We start from the raw sequence: 12,832 nt of genomic DNA on the forward strand, positions 1-12,832 counted from the left end.
AAAAACTTTGGAAGGGATAGAAAAGGCTCCATACTTCAGGGCATCTCTAACTATTAGGCTGAGACCTTCATAGTTGAAAAATTATACCACATCTGCTTACTGTATGATTTCTTGCACTTTCTCCAAAGCATCTGTTGCTGGGCTCTGTCACAAATAGGATAGATGAAGGAAAAGGTTACTACCTACAAGGCGAGTGAACAAAGTGATGATTTGGTAATATGCTAGTTCCAGGATTCAATTTTTATTACATTCTTTGGATATGGATTTGTTATGGGCAATTAGCTAAACAAAAGACAAAAGGTGAGAGATGTGGTGAATAAGGAAAGGGAGAGGAAACAGGACAGCTTGAAGAGCAAGTAGAATGATGTGAGGTGAAGAAACTGAGGAAGGGGATGGGAGCAGATGGACCAAACAGCCAATCAGCACAAGGGAATTTCCAGAGTAAAAACTGTAGAAAGCAGTTTGTCCCTGCTGAGGCTGCTTTTTAATTTGCTTCTGCAGCTTGAGTTTGTCTGGCCCCAGGACCTGGTGCATCCCTGGAATTTTCCTTTTTTGGGGGTAGGTGGGTGGATAGAAAGTAGGTCACCCTTGCAGTTTTAGGTGGGAAGGTAGGATAACATCTTAATCTAACATCAGTGCAGCATAAATAAGAAATCAGGAATAACTCCTTGCAGGTCCACCTTGAACATGCTGGCTGATATTTTCAAATGCTTTAAGCAGCTTTTAAAATCCCACTGTCTATTCCTAATTCTGACAATCCTTTATTAATAGATTGTGACATATATAGTTCAATTTCTTGCCACAGTGTAAATGACAGACCATTACTAAGGGAGATTTAAGATGCGGTGAGCTTGTCTCACGTTGCACAAGATAGCCTACCTAACTCAAATGTTTTATTTGTGCATATTTTTTAAATGCTTAGGATTTAATTATGGAAGTTCTAAATGTAGCCCTTAAAATCCAACAGAGACCATAGGATTTGTCATATACAATCTTTACTAAAATGGTGGTTACTTAGCTCATCTTGTGTGTCAGTGTGACAGAAGAACACCTGTTATCATGAATACAATGTACATCTATAATCCTGCATTTTAAAAATATTTTGCACTTCAATAGTATTCTCTTCTGGAAGGAATTGAAACTGTTTCCAATTATGTTTGAAAAATTCAGGAGGAAAAGATTGACACATTTTAAATCTATTTCAAACCAAGTGAACTATAGCTCAAAACATGCAGTATTCAATGGAACACTGCTTCATCATTTGAAAGACTATTTTATTGCACTGAAAAAAAGCTTTTAAAAAAGAAATGTCAGTTCTTGTTTCATTTCATGACAGCTTTACACTGCCAGAATGGTGTAAAGGGGCCTCAGTGTAAGTGAAGTTAAGATCTAATGACTTCAGTAAGACTACTCACAGTGTTTCAAATTAGGCACATGCATTGTCTTTACAGGACGACAGCCTTTATGCTTTCAAACCATTGCAACACTGGGATTTGAAAAAGAAAAACAAACCATTATTGTTTTCTATTTATGACAAAATTAGAGCAATCTTTCCTTCACTTGAAGTATTTACATTTTGAGTTAGTGGCATACTGAAGTTAAAAAAAACAGACAAAAAAACCAAAAAACCAAACTTGTTTTGACAGCCCAGCAAAAATATGTAGTAAATTAAAAGAAAGACATAGCTTTGGTCAGCAGTGTTGGTTTTTTCCACATAAAATCTCTAGAAGTTAATCAATTTAACTTTAAAACAAAGTAGTTACTTTAACTAGGCTTAAGCTGCTAATGCTGGTTCTGGGAATCAAATGTTTTGTTTATTAATGTGAGGAAAGCAACATGTATTTTCAGTGTTACTCAATGCAGGTTATTTAACTTTAGTGCTCACTAAATGCAAGTTATTATTTCATAAAACTGCATAATGGGGGTTCTAAATGTATACTGTTCTACCATTTGAATATACTTTATTTTAGCATATTCTAACAATTTGCAAGAAGTGCTGAATTTCAGTGATATATACAATATCCAAACTGATAACATGATAGGAAGTTACAGTGACACTTCACCCTTTAAACATTGTTGTTACTGGAAATAAAATTAACTTACGGGCACATTTTGAAGGTTATTTTACTTATGTTTTTTCGATAGATAATATTCTGAGCATCTATTAGTTCAAGCAATCCCCTTCCAATTAGCTGAATGCTGTATGTTTTATTCACCTAATTTAAAATACAAATCAAGAAGACTAGGAAACTTTTGCCTGTGAAAGCATATAAGAATTGGCACAATAGTTCACAATGGTGTCTATCATGCAAAAGTAAGATTGCAAGACTGCTTAAGAGGTATTTTCCTAGTACATCAAAATGCTTTGTGACAATCATATAAATACCCATTTTAATGGGGAATCAAGGGATCCTAAGCTAGCAATGCAGGAAAGGTTTATGCAACTTTATTTATGTAATAAAAATAGTCACTGAATACTAATTGCTGCACATGCTCACTAGCTTTTTATAATAAAAAGCCATTTAAAAATAAATTAAGATTTGAAGTCATTATGGGCTAAAAGCTTGACAATATTTTAAGAAGTTTAACTGTTTGGGTTACTTTCCCCTTCCTTCCAGGAAGACTATTTTAAGCCAGAGGACTCTTATTTCGAAGTCCCATACAGCTTAGGTCAGCCATAAGATTTTAACCCCCCATCAATCCGAGCCCTTCCATGTCCGGTGTCAATCTAGAATGGTGTTGTGTGATGCAGTTTAAAGTGTATGTTCCAGAAGTTATACCTTTAAATTCTAACAACCCCTGGTTCAGCAGTGATGCTCTATTCTGCTATAACAATCACAGCCTACCTGTATTCTTCACGGCCTAGTAGCCCTTTATCAATAAAGGTACCACATGACCCATTAATTAAGCTGTCTCAAAACACCTATTAAAACGTTCATCATAACAATAAAGAAAATTTAAACAAATATTAATTTGTCATGTAAGAGAAGTTTAAATATGTTTAACTATTGTTTAAGTGACATCTGGCAGAAACATTGGCAGACTTCTTCATAAAGACACAAAAGGAATCTTGAAACATCAAAGAACCATCAAAAATAGATTTTGGCAACGCAGAAGATGTATTGTCCATGGAGTTCTGTCATAAGCTTTAAAAAATACTCTTATTAAATAATCCAATCTTTTTTCTTCATTAAGATCAAACAATACACATAGCCAGTAGCAGTCCAGAAATAGTCGTCTACTGTTATCTAAACTATTCTTTGTGGAGTTTTCTTTTCGGCTTTTCTTCATAAGATTCTCCATATTCATTCACTCTGCTCTTATCCACAGGATATAGCCTTACAGATAAAATAACACATATTAGTGACATGAAGCAACGATTCCTGGTAAAAGACAGCAAGCACCACTGTTTAATCTGCCAAAAATTGATTCCTTGTTCATCAATCAGAAGAGGCTGGGCTGTTTTAAATATAACTTTCCTTAACCTGTTTTACTACTACTAAATCAGTTTAAATAAAGCTAAAACTTTAAAAGAACCACCATATAATATTTACTTAAAACATTAAATAGGAGTTTAATTCTCGATTTTAAATTTAACTTTGTTTACATAATACAGGACTTGAAAAACATACCAGACACCTACTAGCTAGAAGACTAAACCCACTAGTTATTCAAAGCTAGACAGAAAAGACCATCATGAAGGGAGAACTTCCACCAACGAGCACTTGGAAGTGCCTTGCTGAGAAGGCCAACAACGGCCACCAGCTGCTTTGTGCGGTCTCTAGACCTGGAGACTTCATGGTCTAGATAATACTTAGTCCTCCCACAAGTGCAGGGAACTGGACTAGCTGACCTTCTAGGTCCCTTCCAGTCCTATGATTCATCTTCAGTCTTCGCCTTGCAAATCTGAAGCTCTACTCACCTTTAGCGGTTGGAAGGAAGGAGCCTTGAGTCTCCTCCCGCCCTGTTGTGAGAGTACTGGAGATCCTCTTCCTCTATCACTTTCCCTGCATACTACAAAAGGTTGTCAACAGAATGGGACATCTCTGTTGCTAGTCTAAACGTCTTTCCCTCTCTGTCTCCTTCTCAATCCTATTTCCCAGTGAATAACTCCAAAATCTGCTTCTGTTCTTAATTTTCTCATCCAACAACAAGAAACTGACATGAATTCTTGACAGCTACCCTGCTGCCACGGAGTTCTGCATAGCAGCAGCAGCGAAAATTAGGAGTCTTATTAATATCATTCTGCTGTATGGCAAAACTAAGTAGCAGAAGCGTTGGAGCTGTCTGCAGACTTAGGAAAATTATGCTATTCACTTTTGGAATGTTCATTTTAAGTAAGCAAGTTTAGATTTTGTTAGAATTGGTGGTGTAGATTCCTGCCTCAACAAGGCTAGCTTTCTCTTGGCCAAGTTGAGGAATTTTTCAAGCCCACACTAAAAGGTAAGAGAATATATTATGTAAATAAGGGTGAGTAATCAGACTCGTGAGTTACTTATGGTTTAATTCTCAAAGCATGAGTAAGTAACTTCTAAGAGGCCATATATGATTGATAAGAGTATAGCTTGGGACTATCAGATTCCTAAGAGACATACTAAGACATTCTAAGAGAGCAAAGGCGTAAGTCAGCCCTAAACTATTTTTGTCTCTTGTACCTAATTACTGCTCACACAGCTGCATGGATCTGTAGTTGACAAACAGTGAAAATGGATAAAAAAAGGAGTAGGGATGAAGGGAAAACATACCATCTTTGGTAAAGGTAGACAAGGAATACCACATCATCCCTAAAACATGCCAGCCTATGCGATGTTGGCATAGTGATGATAAAAGCGAAGATATCATCAATGAAGGTGTTGAATGCCTATAAATATAAGAAATATTTTCAGTAAAGGTATCAGTATAGTTCAGTTGGTAGCAAATTAACTCGGGGAGGCCAACCTGCGCGTGAGAAGGACCCAGAATTTACCAATGTATATTGCCAAAGAGCCAGAGTAATATGTCAGCAGCCCCCCATCAGCTCCCCCACCCTGCTCCCAGCGCCTCCCGCCCACCAGCAGCCCTGCAGATCAGTGCCTCCCCTTCCTCCCCACACCTCCTGGTTAGCTGTTTCGTGGTGTGCAGGAGGCTCTTGGAGGAGGGGGGAGGAGCAAGGGCATGGCAGACTCAGGGGAGGGGGCAGGGCCTGTGGCAGTGCCAGGAGTGGAGCAGTGAGCACCCCACAACACATTGGAAAGTTGGTGCCTGTTGCTACAGCCCCGGAGTCAGTGCCTATACAAGCAGTCGCACATTAACTTCTGAAGAGCTGCATGTGGTTCCGGAGCCACAGGTTGGCTACCCCTGCATTAACTTTATGGTTAGGTGGTCAGTTTCAAATATCACAGTAGGACTTGGGCTACCACCCAGGTCTGAGAACACACTGCACTATTTAAGAACTAATAGGCAAACCTAAAAAAACAGCCAGAACTTTGAACAGGAGAACTTACAGTCAGGTTAAAGACAAAAAATGGATCTGCCTGCACTAGTACCGACATTTGGCAGTGATGTGCTAACTGAAGGTCTACCTGTATTGGCAACGTTACCAGTAAAACAATGGCAAGCTCAGGAATAGTTTTGATTTTTGAGTATTTTAATTAACAAGGTTCATTATTAGAATGTATGGATAGAGCTTCTTGACAGTATATTGTGATATTGGATCACAGTGGAGTGAGGAAGAGAAAAAAGGAAGCAAGATAATAAAATATTAACACAGATTGTTACAGAATGCACTCCTGTAATCACATCCTACACATTACTGCAAGGGTGCTGGAGCCCTCCCTAAAGTGGAAGGCCCCCACCCCCGCACACTGTAATAATCTTTGTAAAAAATATTCCTTGTAAGGTACCATTTGAAAACTCAACTTGCTGGTCAATAATGTCATGGTGAAACGTATGTAGCAACGTAATAAGTAAAGTTATGAACGTAAGCTGAAATCATGACTGAAGTGTGTTTACCAAACACGTCTGGGAAGTGGGTAAACCTGTTTCTCAAAGACAAAGGACTCGCTGACATGCCTAGCCAGGTGTTGGCAAAGTTGATGGGCCATCACCTATCAAATGGACATTCTTTGGCATGGAAGGAGGGAAAGGCAAGAAACAAGTGTGACAAAGTTCCTCCTCTACCTTGGTGGGTCTTGCGCTTATTGGCAGATTTGCTCGCCTTGGAGCTTCACGGCAGCCCTCAGCTTGGCCGTTTTTCTGAATCCACAGTCTAGGTCAACTCCTCCTGTGTCTGACCTGGAGCTGGGAGGCTTGGGGGGAACCCGGGCCCGCCCTCTACTCTGGGTTCCAGCCCAGGGACCTGTGGAATGCAGCTGTCTAGAGTGCCTCCTGGAACAGCTGTGCGACAGCTACAACTCCCTGGGCTACTTCCCCCTGGCCTCCTCCCAACACCTTCTTTATCCTCACCGTAGGACCTTCCTCCTGGTGTCTGATAATGCTTGTACTCCTCAGTCCTCCAACAGTATACGTTCTCGTTCTCAGCTCCTAGCGCCTCTTGCTCCCAGCTCCTTACACGTGGACCACAAACTGAAATGAGCTCCTTTTTAAACCCAGGCGCCCTGATTAGCCTGCCTTAATTAATTCTAGCAGCTTGATTGGCTGCAGATGTTCTAATCAGCCTGTCTGTCTTAATTATTTCCAGAAAGTTCCTGATTGTTCTGGAACCTTCCCTGTTACCTTACCCAGGGAAAAGGGACCTACTTAACCTGGGGCTAATATATCTGCCTTCTATTACTCTCCTGTAGCCATCCGGCCCGACCCTGTCACACAAGGCACATCTGCATTTCGCATACACAGTTGAAAAAAACCAGCATGGAACTTCCTCCATCAGACTCCATGTCTCCATACTCTCAGCTGGAATAAACTTTATCTAGGGGTCATTCTCAGGAAATTGCATTTCACAGTCTGACAATGGGGCAAAAATACTTCATGTTCTCTCTCCCTTTTCTCCTAAGAGGACCAAAACCAAAAAACCACAATGAAACAAAACAAAAAACCTCAACAGCTGTTGGACCTTGGGAGCAGATCCTGGCCTGAGAATTTGATCAACATTGTTACTGGAATATGTGGTAGGGGACTTCACCTTGAATCAAGTCTAGTTTGTTACGTTTAGGAAGCATTTTATCTTTGTTTTTCTTGTAACCATTTCTGACTTTGATGCCTCATTACTTGTACTCACTTAAAACCTCTCTCTTTGCAATTAAATAAATGTCTTTTATTCTTTAATCAAAACTAATTCAGTGTTGTGAACTGTGTGTATAACTCCATTTGAGGTGGCAAACTGTTGTATCTTGATCCCTTTAGAGGAGCAACGGACCTAATATATCTAGACTGTCCAAGAGAGGGCTGAACAGTACAGAACACACATTTATTGGGAAAAATCCAGGACTGGGAGTGTGTTGGGGTTACTCTGCATGTAGTAATCAAAGCTGCTGGAAGCCAAGTGTGACTGATGTTTGCTGACAAGCTACTGGAGTTAGAGGTGCTGGACCAAGGCTGTGGCTATCCACAGACACTCAGGATGTAACCTGCATGCTGTTTGTGAGAAGCCCAAGTTGGAAGTTACAGTAAAAAGCATTGTGAGGCACCCCAGGTTGCAGGGCAGGTGGTGACACAGCCACTCAGTGGTCTGGACTGCATCCCAGAATGTCATACAGATCTAAAAGGAAACTATGGGGGGAAACTAAAATTGGGAACACACAACATTTTATACTCAGTTCACTCTGACTGCCAATATTCAAGTCTTAAGATGCCCATCTAACTAATCTAAGATGTAACATGGCTCTTTCTTCATTCAGAAGGCACTGTCCACTCCAGAATATACAATTATATTAGTAAGTGTTTTAGCTTGAAGCATACTTAGACAGGGCTTTAGATATACAAAAGACGGGGAAATAAAACACAGTACGTCAGGGAAACAAGTGAAACGTTACCAGTAAGGGAACAGCTACTACTTTTCTTTGACCTTCATCATCTAAATATTTTATTTTTTTATTATAACTTTAAAAAAATACAGGTTAAAATGATGCCACATTCCCGATGCGGTTGAAAATGTGAGGATTCATGAATACTCCATTGATCATTTTCACTTTGTGGAGAACCAGTTACGCATTAATCCTTAAATTGCGTAAGAACAACATGTAATTTTAAAATCTTTATAAAACTCTAAAACCAAAATGTATTTTCCTTGGTCTGCTAAAAAAAAGTTTGTTCATCAAAACCATTATCTCTCTGCCAAATTTAAACTGTCTACTTCCTCCCGTTTAGGTATTAGCTGCTCAAAAAAAAAAAAAAATATATATATATATATATATATATATATATATATATATTTTTTTAAATGGATGATGGCAAACAAAAATTTCTTTGGTGATTTCTTTTTGCTGCTTTTGTTTAAGAGCCAAAATGTTTTTGCTGATGCATTCCAAATAAAATTCCCTCAAGGAGAAACCAAGCCTGAAAATTTTTAAGCCCATAAGTGAATATTTGAGAGAATCGTAAGCAACTGGAAAAGACATTTACTGTGGAAGCAGGAAACCTTTGCTATAGAGAACTGACATGTATGACATCTGTAAATAGTTCTGTAGTTTTTTTATATTGGTTTTAAAAACTGTACTGTGGTCACAGACAACCTTCATAGCACATGCATATGTGCATCTTCAGAACTCCAGTCATAAGGCTCTAATATCGATAACATGATTTGTTATGACAAGTAGCTGGAATATATAAAATTTATTTGCAATTTTTGGAAACAAACCCCAAATTTCTCATACCATAACAGTTATAATACATAAGAACTAATCAGGCAAAAGTGTCTACTATGTACTGCTCCAGTGGGTATAAGAAACTCAAAGTACACACCCTAAAGAAACCAAAGTGAGTGAAATTCTGCTGGTTTCCTTGTTTGTCTCAAAGAACTAGCAAAAATACATCACTCCTATGCAAGACAACAAACCAATCTGTGGGTCAAAATATCCAAAGATGATCTGCATTTAAACTCTAATATCTACCTCTATGTTCTCTACATGTCACCAACCATCTCCCCCTTATGACTAAGGCTATGACCAGATGTTTGGGAAATTACTTAAGTACTAGGAAGAATTATCCGTGAGGACATAATGTGCTCACAGACAGAATGAGGCTTCATCCTCACTGAGGAAACAAGCACACATTCAGACTGCACACACCTACCACAGCATCCCAAAGTACACACATTTCACCATGAATAGAAAGAAAAAATAAAGTGTGTGTTAAAGGCTTGGTCTATAGCAGGGATGGGCAAACTACGGCCTGCGGATTGTGTCCGACCCGCAGATTGTCTGGCCCATCAGAACTTTTAATCCGGCCCACAAGCTTCCGGTGGGGAGTGGGGTTAGGAGCTTGCCCCGCTCTGGAGCTGGTCCCATCCCAAGTGGAGCCCCCCGCAGCTCCCATTGGCCGGGAACTGCAGCCAATGGGAGCTGCAGGGGCAGCGCCTACAGATGGGACAGTGTGCAGAGCTGCTTGGCTGATGCCATGCCTCCGTGTAGGAGCCAGAGAAGGAACATGCTGCTGCTTCCGGGAGCTGCTTGAGGTAAGCACCGCTCAGAGCCTGCACCCCTGAGCATGTGTCTGTTAACATCATTAAGACTTGCATTTTGATGCTGCATTCTAAACTCTGTGGCAGATTTATTTAGATTAAAATGGTTGTTTTAATGAATTAAATAGGAAAATAAATAATTAGTAAAGATGCCTCTGTCTTATTCATTTTTATATTAGGTTTCCATCTAGGTAAGTGTGGGAGGCAACCTATGATGGGATTAAACACACTTACTGGATGTTTTTGCTACCATTATCAACACTGAAAAAGCGCAAATTCTGCACCAAAAAAAAATTCTGTGCACAAGATTTTAAAATTCTGCAGATTTTGTCAAAATAACTCTACATAATCATGCCAATCTCTATTATTTTGGTAATTTATTCCAAAATACCTGTCAGCAAGTATATCTGTAACAATACTGACACACACAAAAGTCTGCCCAGGAGTAGAGAATTAAAGAAACCCCTATGACAACCCAGTTCCTATTTCTCTGCCTCCTCCCTCACCCTACCCCAGAGCCCAGCTGGCAGGGGAGGGAGGGGGAATGGGGAGGGAGGAGAGAAGGGAAGAAAGAGGGTCAAACACCCAAAGCCCCTCCCCCTCAGAGCCCAGCCACGGAGCCCCCGCAGAGCCCAGGGATCCAGAGGAAGAAACAAGCCTGGGACCCAGCATCAGGCTGTGTGGAGTTTAATGCGTGCCGCTGTCTGCTTCCCTCAGGGCATGCAAGGAACTCTAGCTCCCACTCCCTCCTCCTCCCCCTGGCAGTGTCTTGTGTGTGTGAGCTGGGCTCTGCTGGGTCCAGCAGCCCCTAGTGGCAGCCAGCAGCTCTGCAGCCCATTTCTCTGGGGGAAAGGAAATTCTGCATGCACAACATTAATTTCTGCAAAATTCTGCATTGCGCAGTGGTGCAGAATTCCCCCAGGAATAAGACTACCCTTTCAGGCTTTCTACTGGTTTACAAAAACAAAATAGCTTAATTTACACTGTTTAATAACCTGAACACAGGTTTTGGAACACAGTATTGCTGCAATGTGGGGAAATTCCTTGGCACTGTAGAGTACATGGGGTCTTGACTTTTTCCCATAACTGTCTTTCAGTTTGCAACATATTTAGCAATCAATGGAATATTCTATTAAAATGCATATATTCAATAAAAAAGTAAGTATTTTACCAATACGAAAGATTGCTGACAGTCAAAACCAGTCAACTCTATCAAAACAAGGAAACTAAAATAATTTACATTATAGAAAAGCCACAATGAAAAAAGTAAAGAAGGAGTCATAACTTTCTTAGCAAATAGAAAAAATCACAGACAAAAATTAAATTTGTGCTGTGTTAAACTGGTAGTTTAATTCTAAAAATTCACAGTTAAGCTACACATTATTGCCCTGCTTCTCAAATGAAAAACAATTGCTGTCTTGGTAGCACAAGTTTTTGAAATTACAGCTTTACTTACTTTATATGTGAATGCCTTCCATGGTAAATGCGCAACTGATTTCATCTACAAGAAAAGAAATGTAAACATAATTTATAACAAAACTGAGAATAAGTTATAGATACTGAAAGCCAAAAATATCCCATTATAAACATTTAGACATACCTTATAATTCACAAACAGCTGGGGCAACATAAATAGGAATCCAAAAGCATATACCCCTGAAAATACAATATGAACATATTTTAAGATAAATCCACAAAGAGCAAGTAAGTATTCCATGCAAATTTATACACTTTCTGTTTCAGAGACATCTGTTTTCCCTTTTCATGTACACAAGTCTCCTTAACATTAAGAGTACGTTTACACTGAAGCTGGGAGTATGCTTCCCAGCTTGGGTAGGCAGACATATATTAGTTCTGTTTGAGCCAACGTGCTAAAAATAGCACTAGCTCAAGCAGAGCTAGTGTGCGTCTGTCTAACCTAACTGGGAAGCATGCTGCCAGCTGCAGTGTGAACGTATCCTAAAGGGAGGTGCACAAGTGCAAGATACACATGTAATTATCCTCACTCTGTGGTTTACTCCAATGCAGCGGTTCCCAAACTGTGGGTCGTGACACCGAGTGAGTCGCAAGTTTTTTAATGGGGTCGCCAGGGCTGGTGTTAAAACTCCCTGCTGCCAGGGGTAGAAGCTGAAGCCCAAGCCCCGCTGCCCGTGACTGAAGCCAACACATGAGCAACTTAGCTTCACTTGGCCCCCTGTGGAATGGGGCCATAGGCAATTGCCCTGCTTACTGCCCCTTAACGCTGGCCCTGATTCTAGACTCTAGAATCTAGAGTAATAAGGACACTGGTGTCATGTAGTAATTTTTGTAGTCGGAAGTGGGTCGCAGTGCAAAGAAGTTCGAGAAACCCGGCTCTCATGGACTATGTTCTATTATAACACTATTTTAAGGTCTTTTTTCTTCCCTTTTGCTCCTCTATTTGACTGCTATCATTTTGGGATGCACAGCCAAATCATGACAACCCCATATCACATTGTTACAAAATCTGAGATGTCTAACTTTTATTTTGAAACGTCACCTGTAAAATTTAAAAAAAAAAGAAATCTAGGCTAACACTTTAAAAAAAAAAAAAAGGAACAAACTGGGGCTACTAAATCCACACTCAGGCACCTAAATAAGTGATCTGATGTTGTTTTTTTTAAATGTTAAGCACTCAACACCACCTACTGAAGTCAGCCCAATTTTAGGCCATTTTTGAAATTCCTGGCCTTAATATAAAGAAAAGATAAATATATGTATATTTGAGAAGAAAATACATAGATACTTACCATTCACAAAGCTGTTAATCAACCAAGAATACCAGCTAAAAATAAGAGACAGTGTAATTATTTTTCCTTTTCTTCCCACAAACCAAACTGCAACACTAAACTGACAATAACTCTCAGAGGTCATCATCTTCTACACAATGTTTTAACATGGAAGAGAATGAAGTTGAGCACTTCAAATTTGCCACTTTTAAAAACAAAAGCGACACTTCCTTCACATCTCATTAACCATTTTAATTTGATAAGATTTCAGAGGGTGTGCTTTGCTGTATTCTGAAGAGTTTTTAATGTGACATGCATTGCCTCAAGTGTCCCAGCACAAGTAGGGAGCTATATCAATGAGTGAATAATTTTTCAGGATTTTGAAAAACACATTAATTCAAATTGGCTTTGAAAGGAATGCTATTGTACAATGAAAACTCAGTAAAGGACCACAAACAATGGGTGAAGC

At 39.6% G+C, this 12,832-nt stretch overlaps 1 protein-coding gene across 3 annotated transcripts in view; it reads right to left on the minus strand.

The window, feature by feature from the left end:
* Window positions 1-219: 219 nt before the first annotated feature.
* Window positions 220-12,832, minus strand: part of CLPTM1L (CLPTM1 like) — a 127,793-nt gene continuing 115,180 nt past the window's right edge. For all 3 annotated transcript variants that reach the window (XM_077810838.1, XM_077810836.1, XM_077810835.1), the window contains 5 exons: window positions 12,385-12,419; window positions 11,217-11,272; window positions 11,073-11,117; window positions 4,746-4,861; window positions 220-3,338 (listed from right to left, as the gene is read on the minus strand). In XM_077810838.1, the coding sequence (XP_077666964.1) occupies window positions 3,254-3,338; window positions 4,746-4,861; window positions 11,073-11,117; window positions 11,217-11,272; window positions 12,385-12,419 (337 nt within the window). In that variant the 3' untranslated portion in view covers window positions 220-3,253. The remainder of the gene's footprint in view (window positions 3,339-4,745; window positions 4,862-11,072; window positions 11,118-11,216; window positions 11,273-12,384; window positions 12,420-12,832) is intronic.

Source organism: Eretmochelys imbricata, chromosome 2 (assembly GCF_965152235.1).
Source record: "Eretmochelys imbricata isolate rEreImb1 chromosome 2, rEreImb1.hap1, whole genome shotgun sequence".
Taxonomy (NCBI): Eukaryota; Metazoa; Chordata; order Testudines; family Cheloniidae; genus Eretmochelys; species Eretmochelys imbricata.